Source organism: Rhinichthys klamathensis, unplaced genomic scaffold (genome assembly GCF_029890125.1).
Source record: "Rhinichthys klamathensis goyatoka isolate OS25496 unplaced genomic scaffold, OSU_Roscu_1.1 h1tg000056l_1, whole genome shotgun sequence".
Taxonomy (NCBI): Eukaryota; Metazoa; Chordata; class Actinopteri; order Cypriniformes; family Leuciscidae; genus Rhinichthys; species Rhinichthys klamathensis.
This window is the reverse complement of record NW_026606601.1, coordinates 3,930,510-3,946,564: the sequence shown is the minus strand read 5'-3', so window position 1 is coordinate 3,946,564 and position 16,055 is coordinate 3,930,510. Positions and strand designations below refer to the sequence as shown.

Here is a 16,055-nt window from a genome sequence, read left to right as displayed (position 1 = left end):
TATTATAAATAATTTATTGTATGCATGTATGATTGTAAGGTGTATGTGTGTATGGCACAACAAAGCTAGAAAAAAAAACTGCTGTATACCAATAAGGAGTCCCAATGAACGATTTTCTTTTTGCTAGTGTGGCTGTGATCTGTGCAGATACACCAAAATCAGCTGCAGAGATAAAGAAACAAAAGATCATCTTTACTACAATCCCACAGACACCTCTCATGTGAGTTGTGTGCAGCTCACACTACCACGCGTCTAATTATGTCTTACGAATTATGAAATTTGAGAGCTGTGTAATGCCACAGCAGATCAAACATAAGAACATGAGGTGATGCTCACAGTCACAAATACAAAGCTATTTACACTTTTTTTAATGATTTGAGCTGGTAACATGATAAGTCACTTCATTTCCCCCACATTCATCACAATGGAAAAAAAAAATGTTTTCTTACCTAGCTTGACATAACCATTGTCCGTCAATAAAATATTGGCACCCTATTTCAAATGGAAAAACACTTCATGAAATGAAACTGTAATATTATACAGCATTATACTGTATAGCATTATACATCTGCAATTATAACACATTATTGAATGTTTTACTGGTAGGTTTGTAAGATGAAATGAAAAATTAATCCAACAGACTTCAGAATAAAAAAATGTCCCCCTATAAAATCTATTTCAACACCTGCTTTCATCTATGATCAGAGATGTGAAAGCACCATCTGAGTCATACTAATTACACCTCCCTCTGGTCAGGTAACACATTTTCTCTTTCTTTACCAGTGATTGCACATCTGGCTTCACCAAATCACCATTAAAAGGTACTAAGGGGTTTACTTTTTAATGGCATTTTTGTAAACAGCCATGCTTTACTGCTTTATATGAGCAATAACACAGCTTATGTTGCAAATTATTAATAATTTGCTGATTTGAACAGCCAACATACACAACCGTTCAAAAGTTTGGGGTCAGTTTTTATTTTTAATGTATTAAGCAAAGATGCATTAGTAAATACATTTATAATGTTACAAAAGATTTCTATTTCATACGAATGCTGCTCTTTTGAACTCTCTATTAATCAAAGAACCATCAAAAACCACGTTCATTGTTTTCAAAATTGATGATAATAAAATGTCTTGAGAATGAAGAGTGAAGTAATGGCTGCTGAAAATTCAGCTTTGCCATTACAGGAATATATTACGCTTTAAAATGTATTAAAATTTAAATTATATTTCATAAAATGCAGCCTTGTTGAGCATAAGATACTTTTTTTTAAAACATTAAAAAGACCTTATACCGGCCCCAAACTTTTAAATGAATAATTTAAAAATATTCCATATTTAGAAGGAGGGATTGTTTTAAATACGTGTATGCTTTATTAAAACGATGAAACACAATCCTTAAAGCAACTAATCTAAACTAATCCTTTCTGCACCACTAGCAGCTCCATACATAATTGCAAAATAATGGCAGAATTGTTAAAGGAATCATTTCCTAAAAATAACGACGAATCATTAATGAATCAGAATCATTAAAGCTGATGTGTGTAATTTCTGTGCCGTCAGCGACACCAAATAGATTTACAAAAATAATAATTGATCTGCCTTGTGAAAAACAACAGTTTTTCGTTGCAAGGTAAAACATACATTTTTGCTAAAAACTCCACCTGGTAGTGATTTGATTTGCTGATAAGATGTAGCAGGAGGTGGGTTTATGTGCTGTCACTCAACTTTTTCTTGGCGTTTGAGTACAATTAAATCAATCAATTCCTTGCCACTGAAAGGAGTCTTTCATTAAGACACACAAAAGCTCGAATCGATGAGAAATAAATGACATTACCTTTATGTCTCTGTGCATCTTTCCTTTGTTGTGTAGGTAATATAAACCCTGAAATGAAAGCCATGATTAAAACTCGTTTTAATTCATAATCATCTCAAAAACACATTTACAAACTGCCTTTTTAGAGACAGAACAAGGAGCATGAAATATCGGCCAACATGTCTACCATTAAAAATTCAAAAGTAGCTTTCATGGTCACAGCAGATTGCTTCAGTTGTCAAAACAGAGCCCGGTAAAATGGCTTACCTGAAGGGTTTCTCTTGTTACATATGCGATCTGTGATTCTGTTAGAGGCCCAGTAACTGTGGAGACATATTTAGTGTACATTTAGAACTAATGTAATCTACAAAGTACATCTGAAAAATCCCATCCCAGAATATTTGCCAAAACATCTTAAATGTAATGATCCGACCAATATAAAAGTGTGTACAAAAGTGCAAACACATCAGTTGAAAAATAAGGCATGCAGAGTAGTTATCTTAAGCTGTAACTTGTTTAAACCAAGAGAACAAATATAACATTGATCCTTCCCATACCACACTGGAGTGACAGTTTAACAAAAGCACCACTAATGGGTTTCATTCAGCAGACCAAGGACGAGATTATCAAGAACCCAATGTGACTGATGATTACACGTTTCCAACCTGACAAAATATAGAGTTACTCTACAACTCTAAATGGACTACTGATGAAAATAACAGACGTTGAAACTTTAGCAAAAGAACATTCAAAAGGCGTCTGAGAAGCTCATCTGTCGGTTCCCCATAACGATGTAGGATTTTTGACGGTTTGAAGGAGCGAATACTAAATAGGCTGAAGAAAGAGAGAGAGAGAGAGAGAGAGAGAGAGAGAGAGAGAGAGAGAGAGAGAGAGAGAGAGAGAGAGAGAGAGAGAGAGAGAGAGAGAGAGAGAGAGAGAGAGAGAGAGAGAGAGAGAGAAAGAGAGCAGAAGGGTCTTAAATTTATGAAATGGTGTCCGCAACCCATTGAAACCAGATGCCAGGACTTGACTGGACTGTAAATAGTGGTAACATGTGATAGGTTGAAAAATAAGAGGGCATGGTGATGTCATCAGGAAAGGAAAGTTGTTTTAGTATGTTAAACCAGTGATGAAAGATTACAAAGCCGCTACTCCACTGTTGGGCCAAACCTTTCTCGTTGCTTAACCGTTTTCATTTCGTTGGATGGCTTCATTTACTGTGGGACTGTGGAGTTGATAACGGAGCTCTTTGGAATGTAATACAAACGCATCAGTTGTTGTCTTGGTAGCGCAAGAGCTAACAGATGGTATGAGATGTAAATACTGCGTTATAGAAGATGATCAGATATTTCTTTTCATTTTATTGATGACTTATGTTCACTTCGCTGAAATAGCGCGCTTGGTCAGCTACAGTGAAACTAGTAGCCAGGCAACAGACAAGTGACCAATCCTGAGCGGCGATGTCGAGAACGGTTTGTAATCGTGCCGTGACAAACCATGCTCAACTGGAACCTCTCCTTACCGTTCTTATAACTGCTGGAAAAGCAGCTAAAGATAAAGTTTTTCTTTTCAATTTATTTTTTATTTTTACGTTGACTCAAATATTTTTTATGTGAATTATACTACCATTTAAAAGTTCGGTAAGATTTTTTTAATGCTTTGGAAAGAAGTCTCTTGTGCTCACTTAGACTGCATTTATTTGATCAAAATATAGTAAAAACATTAATACTGTGAAATATCACTACAATTTAAAATAACTGTTTTCTATTCGAATATATTTTAAAACACATCCTGTGATGCAAAGTTGAATTTTCAGCATCATTACTCCAGTCTTCAATGTCACATGATCCTTCAGAAATCCTTCTAAAATGCTGATTTAGTGCTCAAGTAACATTTCTTATTACTATCAGTATTGAAAACAGTTGTGTTTCCTAATATTTTTGTGAAAACCATGATACTTTTTTTTCAGAATTCTTTGATGAATAGAAAGTTCAAAAGAATAGCTTTAATTTTAATAGTTTTTTATAACATAAATAATTACTGTGATTTTGATCAACTTAATGCATCCTTGCTGAATAGAAAGTATTAATTTGTTAAACAAAAGTGTATATATTGCTTCCTCTGTAAAATATGTGTTAGACATATGTAAAGATAAAAGAATAAAGAGTGCATTAAAGACAGATTATTACAAGGTTTGCTCTTTAATTACGTCCAAACTGGTGTAGAGGCTTTCATCCACTCAGCAGAAATGTCCAGTATATCCTCTTTCTTTTTTTTTACCTCAAATGTCCTTTACTTGATCATTTACTAGTTCATAGAGTTATTTAAAAACATGTTTGTCCAAGCAGAACTTGATTCATGTGTTCTGTATGTCTTTATGTGTTTTGTGTGGGAAGACTGGAGCCGGTCGGCCTCGGCTCTAATCAGGCCTGTGACCCTACAGCCGAGTGCAACCGTGGCAGCGGGGGTGCAGATAACGTGGGATGTGAGGCTGGGCACTAAGCTAACACGTTAGTGGCATAACACCATCTACCCCCCACCCCACGCCACGCAGAGGCTCAGAGAGAATCACAGAACTGCCGACAGCTGCCGTGAAAATGAGCTCTAATGATCTGACAGGCCACTCTACTGAGCTCTGCTAAATTTATCACCTGGGAACATACAGAGGGACGCTTTCCAACAACGTAAGAAAAGATTTGTATATTTAGGCCATCTGTCAAAAATCAGATTGTTAATTGGAGGAGAGGAAAGTCTATTTATGTAAAAACTGGCATCAGAAACGAGAGGAACTTTCAAACCGTTGCAACCATCGTATCAACATTGTTTACACTGGGACATTTATAATAACAGTTCACCCAAAAATGAAAATTGAGACATAATTTCTCATGTCATTTGAGACATAATTTCTCACTTGGAATGCAAGAAGAGACATTCTGAACAATGTACAGGTCGCTCTTTGACAAGGTCAGCTCTTAAAATGTCAAAACTTAAAAGTCATATGGATCACTTTTGCGATCGTTTTAGGGTGTTTTTGTATCCTTTTGGAAGCTCGAAAGCCTCATGGAAAAGAATTGTATGGAAAGAAAATTGACCAAGAAAATTATTCAACATGAATCATGTTGTGCTTTACAGAAGAAATAAACTTGTATGGGTTTGGAACTAAGTGAGGATGAATAAATGATGACAGAATTGTCATTTCTGGGCAAACTATTCCTTTAAATAATGAATGGAAAGGAGATATTGCACAGCATTGGAATACTGACCACTGAGTGAGTCTGAGTTAGCAGTTGATTGTTTACCTTTGTATGGTGTATCTTACCGTGATATATGTCTTGCAATGAGCCTCCCCCACAGTATTCCATACATATCCATAATTTATCTCTCCTGAAAAGACAGAGAAAGAAAAACAGCAACAAATTATATTTCAATCGATGCGTCTCGAAATAGTCCCCTGGCAGCCCCATAGGGAGAGTGGAAGGATGCACACTTTTCTGGGTCATGACACAGCAAGTAGGAGACAGTCATAACTCACAAGCAACCTGCTTTTATCAAAAACACCCTTCCCCACTTCTCAAGGTGCCTAATGTCTAGACTAATATTTAAGAGATATACTGCCTACCAAAGACAAACCACTCAAGTTGAAGACAACAATAAAATTATTTAATAATGGGTAATTCAAGTGGCGTTTTTAGATATTTCACTGCACAGTAACGTCTAATTTGTTCAAACTTCAGAATTAATATATATGGTTCAAAAGTTTGGGGTCAGTAAGATATTTTAAATGTTTGTTTTTTTAAAAAGATGTGTCTTATGCTCAAGGCTGCATTTATTTGATCAAAATGACAGCGAAAACAGTATATTATGAAATATTATTAATATTTAAAATAACTTTTCTATTGTAAAATATTTAAAAATGTCATTTATTCCCGTGACGGCAAAGCTGAATTCTCAGCATCATTACTCCAGTCTTCAGTGTCACATAATCATATTCAGAAATCATTTTATTAAACATTTCTTATTATTGGCAATGTTGAAATAAGTTATGCTGCTTAATATTTTGGGGAAAATTCAGGATTCTAAACAATCTGAATGAATAAAAAAGCTCATAAGAACAGCATTTATTTGAAATAGAAATCTTTTGCAAGATTATAAATATATTTATTGTCACTTTTGAGCCATTTAAATATATATATTTTAATTTATTTGTAGAAAAAAAAAGAAAAAAAACCTTACTGAACCCAAACATTTGAATGGTAGTTTATTTATAACAGAAAAAGTAAAATAGAAGCTGTATTGATATATGGTATCTATTATATCTATTTTCCCAAAATTATAAGAGACGTTGTACTAGGATAAATGTTAAAATGCACAATTTTATAGCCATATTATGACCAGAAGACTTTAACATTAGGTTATACATGTTTACATGAGACTAATGTAATAAAACCATATCAAAAACTGTTCACAGAAAAAAAAACATGAATTGTCGCTGAAGCAAAAACAAGACATTCACCAAGAAGTTAGCCAGAAGAAATTACAACCTTCACATTTCTATTTTCGGTTTGTTTGCAAACTGAGGGATGCATTACATTTTTTTTTTTTTTTTCATTTTAGCTTAACCTTCTAACATTTTTAATTATTTCTAGTGAAAATAACTAAAAGATTGTAGATCCCTGGTGGGCGATGAAGGTGTCATGTAACACCAAACTTTGACAAAACATCATACTGTCAATGTTAAAGTCCTGCTTTTTGCCACCAAAATCAAATGAGATCTACCTTGCTTAAAACACTATACAATGATCAGAAACCGAGGTGGCTGTTCCTGCAGTGCAGCTGAGAGACCCAGCCAAACAGAGCACAGTGTCAACTCAACAGCCTTAGACAGGAATAGGACCTGACAGAGCAGGAGGCGAGCGACGGAGCGAGTGAAAGAAGGGGTAAGTAAAGGAGAGAGCAGAGAACAGTAAAAGTGTGGTCAGGAAAGTGGTCATTACTATACCTTAAGTAACTACCAAAATAGGCCACAATGTTAGAGTGCTTGCAGTCTTTCATCATGATTATTTCCTGCTGAACCACTGCGAAGTCCTCGCCTGTCCAGGGAAAACACAGAGAGATGGGGACAAGGTGAGCGTGTAAACATGACAGTGTTATTCAGCACAAAATTTTTACAACATTTTGGAATCTACCATGATTTCATTACCATGGTATTCCTTCGAGTAAAATGAAAAAACTCTGGTATGTAAATGGAAAAAACAATACCATGGTATATTTGGAAGCACCATGGCATTACCATCTGATACCGTCACAGTAAGTTTTACTGTAACTGTAATCTTTAAGTAATTTCTGAAGTAACATCACCAAAATAGCAGAAATAATGACAGTTGTCTTTTTTAAAACCGGTTACAATTGCACATATTGTCTTTAAATTGTAAGAATTTATGCAATATAATATAATATAAATGAACTATTATCAAAATAAAATAATAAAATGCACATTTAAACAATAAATAAATTAAAAAATAATGTATATTTAAATCATTTTATATTCTTCAATGAAAATAACAGTACAAATTCTGAGAATTTGTTTTTTAAAAACAGGTTAAAATGTAACATCTTTAAATGGTAGGAATTTCTAATGTAATATAATATAATTAGTGCAGTCAAATCTATATCATATATGTATTATATTTATATACACACACGCATATATTACGTAAACAAAAACTTATGTTTGATGCGATTAATCGTGATTACTCGATTTGAAAGCACTAAATATAATATAATATAATTAAAAATTGATGAATGATATTCATCATTATAAAAAAATGATATTCTTCAGTGAAAATGACAGTAAAAGAAAACATCTATACAAAAAAAATTAAAAAGTACATGGAATTTTTCCTCTCCTGGACATTTTAAGACGATTAAAATGGACACTTAAAATGAAAAGAATAAAAATTCACACCTCTACTTAAGAATGCATTGCAAGTATGCACAACGCAACCATGCACTTGCAATGCTTTGACCAAGTATTTGCCTCTGTATTTGAGTCCTTGCATAAAGTACGTTTTTACCCGAAGGGTGAGGGGTTTCCAGAAGTAACAGTGGCACGTGTCTCAGAAAACACCTCTAATAAGGCAGTTCCATCTAAAAATGCATACCCATTCCTCATGAAAGCTTCAAATCGAAGCAATGGATGCTTGTTTAATCATGCATAAGACGACGGGGAGGGTCAGGCGCTTATGTATATAGCGCCTATAAAGCACTGAGCTCTCTTTAGCATTCAGAAAGCATCAGACTCCTGATGCATCGCTGTGGTTTTCCCCTCCAACTGCTGATGGAGAGAATCACGCACGCCCCTCTTCTAAACTTCCTTTCTCTCTCAACCCGGTAACGTTCAGTTGTTATTTTAGCTCAGCTTATTTAAAAGCCAAGAGCATGAGCAAGGGCCTTCTTCCGTCAGAGACATTTATTTGTTGCTGTAAAAGAAAAAGGAGGAGATGGAAAAACAAATAGGGGAAAGACAATAGTAACAGACAGAGACTGAATATCTGAAATTCTGGTAACTTATTGGAAGTGATGTGATCTCAGCTGATGGGTGACACGAGAAGGCAATCACCCATAATGCTTGTGTGGGGGCTTCTGGCTCGACTCCATCTGAGCTGACCTTGATCTCTGGCTCTGCTCTATAAATGTGTGTGTGTGTGTGAGCGGAGAGCGAGACAAGGAGGAAGAGAGAGGGAGAGACAGATTATGAGAGATGGAGGAGAGCGGAAGAGAACAAAGTCACTTTGTTGTGACTGCTTGCTTAATGATGGATGCTGCAGGCTCATTAAAAGTTTTTTAACGGTTTTTCCTTGTTCTCTCCCACTGATACTAGCAACACACTCCTTTTACTCCCACATAGAGGGGCAGAGATAAATATTTTAACTTGCGTAATTCGCCATTAAACTGAACAGCCTAAGCTGGGTGCAGGCACCAATAATCGCATTTACAAGATGAAAGGTCACTTAGTACATTTACTTACAAAACAGCACAAAGTGGAACATTTTGGAATCGACCATGATTTCATTATCATGTTATTCTTTGAGGGAAAAACCGTGGTATGTTAATGTAAAACATACAGTACCATGGCATTATCATCTGATACCATCACAGTAAAGCCCAAACTTTACATTGTACGCGCAGTAAATTTGTTTTGCACTGACAAGGTGGCGACACTGGCCCAGGCCGCTGTTTCACAGTATAACGAAACTAAAGAGACGAAACAACAACAAAATGCCGGAAACTGCAACAATAACAGACGCCCGCATTGACAAGCGCTTGTGTGAGCCGCGACTTTAGTTTAGAAGAAAACAAACGATGCGTCCGAAATCGCGTACTTAGCAGGTACTACATTTGAATTTACTTTGCGACCGTTAAAAAATGATGCTCTATTTAGTATGAATATGGGTAGTATGAAGGAAATTTGGACGTACTACATCTGCCATGTTGTTACTGTCACGTGAACAACCAGCGTCAGTTGCGTCGCTTCACTTCCATTCATAAATCCCCTCCCGTGTAAAGTGTCAATCGAATGCGCACTTCGCCTAGTGTATTTCGAATACTATGTATACGGACAACATACTACTCTTTTGGCGTAGTGTTTTTCGCATACTATATAGTAGGGAAGTATTTGATTTCGGATGCAATGAAAGACATTTTTAATGGTCATAACTTCTGGAGAAAAACAGCGCAGACACTGGACAAAGACGAAGGTTACTGGAGCGCATGTGTCACCCGTCTGCGTTCGCGCACGCTATTAAATGGAGAATACTTTGAAAGGCTACAAGTTCGCCTGCACGCATAATATGCTAGCGTACACTTAAAAAATAAAGTATACTTTGGGCTTAAGTTTTACTGTAACTGTAAACTATTCTGAAATGAATACAAATTATTTTGAGTACTTAAAGTCATTTCTGCACCACTATCGCATAACCAAAAATAATGTGCAAACAGGGTAATTATCACCTTTAAATTGTGGGAATTTATTATACTTTTTTTTATATATATGAAGGATTATCTAAATAAATGTAATGCAATGAAATAATGAAACTAAATAATGAAATATATAGGGAGTGTGAGTGTGAAGTTTGCTTATTAAATTCAGGACCAATTCCGAGGAATGTTTTAATTCCAAACCCATGGACTAAAGGAAGGAGAAGCTTTGAGAAGTTTTGCATAATGTCCTTTAAGTGTAGGTCTGTGCAAAAGACATTCGCTCCCTGAGGGAAGTGTGAAGTAGCAGCAGTGGGGTCAGGTGACACGTACTTCCTGCCGGGGCAAGCGATCCAGTGAGTGTTCCGCAGAGGCAGTGACATTTCCCTGCACATATGGGGCAGATCGCTGCGAGAGACAGCAGGAGGTATTGCCTCTTACCTCCTTTAGGGGAAACGGAAGCAGCTAGCCTACTGTTCACAGTGTAGGCTTCAGCGATGCATATCTCTGAGTAGGACACATGCTAATTGAAGCAAACTTCTTAGTCAGGGTCTGATGGGTAGAACGTCCAGCTTCAAGGCAAAACAGGTCCTGCTGAGCAGCAGTTACATGAACTGGTATATATATGCTATGTTAATGGTTTAGTTCACCCAAAAATGAAAATTCTGCAATCAATTACTCACTCTCATGTCGCAACAAACCAGTAAGACTTTTGTTCATCTTAGGAACACAAATGAAGATATTTTTTTATGAAATCCCTTCATTGAAAGTCCTTTCACCCAAAACTCTCATGCTTCAAAATGCTCCTAAAGGGATCATAAAATAAATCCACATGAATCGTGCGGTTTAATCCAAGTCTTCTGAAGAGACACGATTACTTTATATGATGAACAGATTTAATTTAGGATTTTATGTACACATATAAACTTTGATCAGCGAACGTACATGGATCACTAAAATATGGTAAACAGAAGCTCAAATGTGCTGGTATGAAACACGAGAATGAACCTGATTAATTATTATGCATCAAACAAGCATGCATGAGCTTCTGTTTATCTCAGATTTCGTTAAAACATTTTTTTTGAATGAAAGTCTTATGGGTTTGGAATCTGGAACTACATGAGGATGAGTAATTGATGACAATTTGAATTTTTGGGTAAACTATCCCTTCAAGAAAAGCGTGGTATGTACTTTAGTGTATGTACTGTAGTTATGAGTGTCTGCCTTTTGTCGGACAAGGGGGGAAGTGTGCATTGATTTGAGAATGGACAGTTAAGAGCCACACTAAAAAAAAAAAAAAAACCTTGGCTGCCTTTCTATGTGAAGTGCTGAAGCCCATCTAGAGGTCTGGTAAATTTCCCAACGAAATTCCATTACTGTACATGGACACGAGCAGGCAAGGCTGCAGATAACACATAGAAAAGGAACAGTGATCAGCGGGATCACTCTGTGTATGTTTCAGAGAATGAAAAAACTAAAGAAAAGAAGTGGGCTTAAATTACAACTAATTAGAGAGAAATAAGATAATAAACAGACTCCAAACTCACAGAAACAACAACTGCAAGCATCCATTGATTCTGATCCAAAGACATTTGAGCAAATTGTTCTTGCCCAGTTCAAAATTATTAATCAACATGGTAAAGATATTAAAAAAGGATAATGGCATAAATTAACAGACTTTAAGGACTACAATGGAATGGCTCGATTATATAGTGTTGTCACGGTACCAAAATTTCAGTATTCGGTACCAATACCAGTGAAAATCCACGGTTCTCGGTACCAATTTCGGTACCAAAGCTTAATTTAGATAAATTTACATATATTAAAGTGTATATCACAGTTACAAAGATGGAAACTGTAGTATTAAAAACACTTTACAATAAGATTCTATTTGTTAGATAACATTAGATAAAATGACCTAACAATAAACCATATATATATACTGTAGCAATTATTCTCCTTGGGGTTCATTTAAAAATATACTAATACATTTTTTAAATCAAAAGTTTTATCTGTTAACAATTATTTAATGCACAATGAATGAAGTGAACAAACATGAACAATCAAGTGTTTGTATTAAATAACTTTCACAAACATTAATTAATGTTGTAAAAATATATTGTTCACTCAATGTGTTGATGTTAACACATTAAGTAATGTTATTGAATGGTATTTTATTGTAGTGTTACCAAACTATACAGGAGATAAAACATGTTTTATTTGACTAAACTGCAGCCTACTTTTATTTCATCCAAAACTGCCAAAAATGTCACTCTTGCCTGTCTTCAAAACTTGAGAACCCTGTAGCTGATTTCTAATGCAAGGGCTAGAAATCAATTAATTCTTTGCTGATACTTCCTCGTCATCACGGAGAGCGCAGTTAGCACCGCTTTCTCCTTCTCTCCTCAAGCGCTCGCTCTCGCGTGTCTCCGCTATGCAACCATAAACAGTGACGCGCCTGAAAAAACAAGCTCGCACGTCGCTTTTATTATTAACGCGCTTCCCACGCGCCTACATTTGAAATTTGCCCGCGCAAAAACACGTGCTATGTGAACGTCCCTTTATGGCAACGTGACATTAGCCTAATTCAACATATTTCCATATGTGGCTATTTCCTCCTTTCTTGTCAACAAGTGGATTCAGAGCCAATAGGCCGCTGTCGGTAGCCTAAAAGAGGCCTAGAAATAGGGTTTCGTTCCACCACGTGGGACACTACCTACTTTTTTTATATTTAACATCAGAAATATATAGAGATTCCTTAGGAAAAAGTTCTCCGCACACAACCTTGCAGTTTTTAAGAAAAATGATGCTAAAGTCGGTGCCCATTTTGAAATAAAGGGAAAACATAGGGAATTTTGCACTTTCAAACCGGTTTATCATATAAACCCAAAAATGCCCAATTACCACTTGAGGTACAAAATAAACCAGTTTAAAATATGTGATATACCTGAAGTTGCAATCTAGGCACAGTAAACATGATAAGATTATCAAGAAAACTTCTACTGTAGCATTAACATCCCAATTACTTCTCATTATGTTGTTCCAATTCAAAGATAATATTTGAGGTAAAATCTGAATTACAAATAGAATTCAGCCAAAATATTATATATATATATATATATATATATATATATATATATATATATATATATAGGCTATATATATATATTAAAAAAACACTTTTCAAAATAACGCATTTAATGGTGAATTGTCAATTCGCATACACGAGCAGTAACTGCACTGCATGTACACATTTTTTACATGCTATACTTAAAACAATTATGGTAACAATATTACACGTATTATATTTGAGTAGATTTTGAGGGTTTTTTTTGTGTGAAATCTACCCAAATAAATTAAGTAAAATTTCCTAAATTATTTAGTCTATGGCACATGATGCATTTAATATTATTAGTGTGGAATGTGCTTTTTTAATATAAGTTGTCTCAATAATAAATTAAGCAGAATTTACTCGTTTGTATTAATGAAATTGACTTAATTATAACATTTACTGCATTTTTCAGGTTAAGATAATAATGACTTCATAATGCACTTTTTGTTATCAAACATGCTTTTATTCTGTATTTTTTTGCACAAATAAAACAAATCTATATAAAATGTAAGACAGCAGTTTTAAGATATGAAAAATAAAAGCAAAAAAATGCTAACATTTTCCATGTCATTGAGAAAAATAATTTTGTTACACAAAAACATGTGCATACAAATTTCTGTTGGAAAAGTCACATTCTTGACTAAAACTTGTGAATAACTTGTAGCAAAACAAATCATTTGTACTTGCTGAAAGCTTGTAGAACAATATTAAACGTTCATCAATCAATGCAGTTTTTTTTCCCACCAGAACTTGGTCATAATGCATTGTCTCAATCTAAGTCATGAGTTTGTTTTTAAGTGTTAGTAATTTCGGGGAAAACTTGCAAACATCCAGTTCCAAGAAGAGCTTCTGAAAGGCCTCAAAAGTGTGCCTCAGTTCTTTCGGGTAGGTGAGGTTTAGTGCATACGTGAGTCCAAGAAGAACAGCACAGGCTCTTGCCAGATTTTCCAAGCCAGCCATGACTTGCATCCCCTCCAAGATGATGCTGAAATCCTCCTGAGAATCCCTCTTGCAGATGGCAATTTTCATTATGTGCTACAGGATATCTCCATTGTCACACTGTAAAACAAACATTAAAGAAGTATTTTTATCTCGTCTGTCTCATTATAAGTCTGTCCATAATTATAAACTTGATTTGTGTACGGTTGTAAAAATTTCTTATAACAGCTTAAAATGCTAAGACACCATTATAGTTTATTTTCTTTGTAATCACTGAAACCACAAAGACCACCACTTTGCGGACCACAAAGACTGTCACAATAACATAAGTACAGTTTCACCAATGACAGAGGGTGTATTCAGGAAGAAAAAATTAAATAAATTTAAAATTACATTTGGTGACACCATTGTAGAGGGGGAAATTAAATTTCGCTGGTCCTCTATAGACATTCTACTAACTGTATAGTAACATGTCAACTAACACAGAGTATTAGTAGAAGGCCAGGTTAGGGTTAATAGAGTAAGTTAACATGTAGTTGCAGTTACTTATAGTCAGTAGAATGTCTAAAGTGGACCATCAAAATAAAGTGTTACCTTTTTTCATATAAGTGGCTGACAAAAATCTATTTTGTGTTAAATATTTTCACATTAGCTTTATATAATTTAATTAGAAAAAAGATTATTGTTTAAGTTGCATTTCTATTTTTATAAATAAAAACGATGTACAAATACAAAACACCATAAATATATAGAATAATTCTTGTCACTTACATTGTACTCATGGATGAGGTTATCCTATTTTTCACCCAGATAACAGATCAAGCAACGGAGGACAACGTCTCTCATCGTGTCGATGTTTTTATCGGGATTCTGATCGGGAAGTTTGTAAATTAGCATCACCCAAAGATAATGAACAAATATTGATATGTTATGAAAGTAACTTACCTGCAGCATGGGATAGCTAGCTCCGTAGTGTCCGACGTTTTGAGCCATTCCTTCGCACATTGCTTGATTTGTTCCCATCGGAGTTCAGTAAAGGGCTGCGGACCTTCCCGCCATCTTTTCCGACATGAAGAATACACTTTACGGGTGTTAATCGAGCTTGATCGCCGCTATCAGATGAAGATGCGCTGCTTACGTCCTCCTCAATGTTTACATGTGCGTAGTGATATTAGCTTGATTTTGGCTGTGACCTACTTACATTTTCGATGCTGATTGGTTGAAAATCTAGCTAAACAGTTTTATATGTCTCAATACGCAGTCAATATAGTGCGCCAATAAATTACACTTTTCTCATTAACTGCAGGATAATGCGTGGATAACTTTTTGCTTGGATACCTTTTATTAACGTTGAACATATTGAGCAAAAGAAAATGTAGTGCCCCGTTTGTCGGAACGAAACTGAACGATACAGCTCACGTACAGCGGCCTACAACGCATTAGCAGCGCCGCCGGTCGCCATGTCTCAGTGTTTTTATGAAGAGGACGCAACTCTGCACCTTTCAGACAGCGCGCATCAAGAACCGGATTAACCCGGTACTCGGTACCTAGAAAAGCTGGTACCGTAACCGTTCATTTTTTTTAGTACCGACTTGGTACCGAAGTACCGAGTTTTTTGACAACACTAGCTCGATAAGCATAGTTTTGCTGTCTTTCCATTGCTAGTCAAGGCAGATGGTTTTCTGAGAGAGGCATTATAATAATAATAATAATAATAATAAAGGGGTTAAGACTGGATGAATATTTAGATAAACCATCAAACTTTTGGTTTGTTTTCTCAACATACAATTTATTTCAAAAGGTAACAGTAAGGTTCACATTAGTTAATGCATTAGACACCATGAAATAAAAATGAAAAATTACAGAATTTATTAACATCCACATAAACTAATACATCTTTTTTTATTATGAACAAACATAAATTAGCGCTGGAGAGACCTAAGCGGGAAGACCTAAAAACTGATGCCGAGGCTGCCTTGTTTCTGCTCCATACGTGAGAAACATTGGTTTTGCTGTTTAACAGAACCAAGATATGCAATTGTGATGTTAGCTATAGTAACAGGACAGTTTTGAGAGTCATTGATCGTCTAAAGCTGATGTGCTGCTGGCGACTAACAACCAACTCTTCCTTGTATATACTCGTGTACTGTGAGTTTATTTTTTGTTCTTCCTTGTCGTTCGTTCCTCATCTTCGCTTTGTTTTTCACGA

At 35.4% G+C, this 16,055-nt stretch overlaps 1 protein-coding gene across 6 annotated transcripts in view; it reads right to left on the bottom strand.

Moving 5' to 3' along the window:
• The window catches only part of map4k3a (mitogen-activated protein kinase kinase kinase kinase 3a), a 75,909-nt gene that overhangs the window by 32,964 nt on the left and 26,890 nt on the right, over positions 1-16,055 (bottom strand). For all 6 annotated transcript variants that reach the window (XM_056248709.1, XM_056248711.1, XM_056248710.1 and 3 more), the window contains exons 3-8: positions 6,818-6,908; positions 5,138-5,202; positions 2,086-2,141; positions 1,840-1,887; positions 450-492; positions 90-162 (exon numbers count right to left, since the gene is read on the bottom strand). In XM_056248709.1, coding sequence (XP_056104684.1) covers positions 90-162; positions 450-492; positions 1,840-1,887; positions 2,086-2,141; positions 5,138-5,202; positions 6,818-6,908 — 376 coding nt within the window. The remainder of the gene's footprint in view (positions 1-89; positions 163-449; positions 493-1,839; positions 1,888-2,085; positions 2,142-5,137; positions 5,203-6,817; positions 6,909-16,055) is intronic.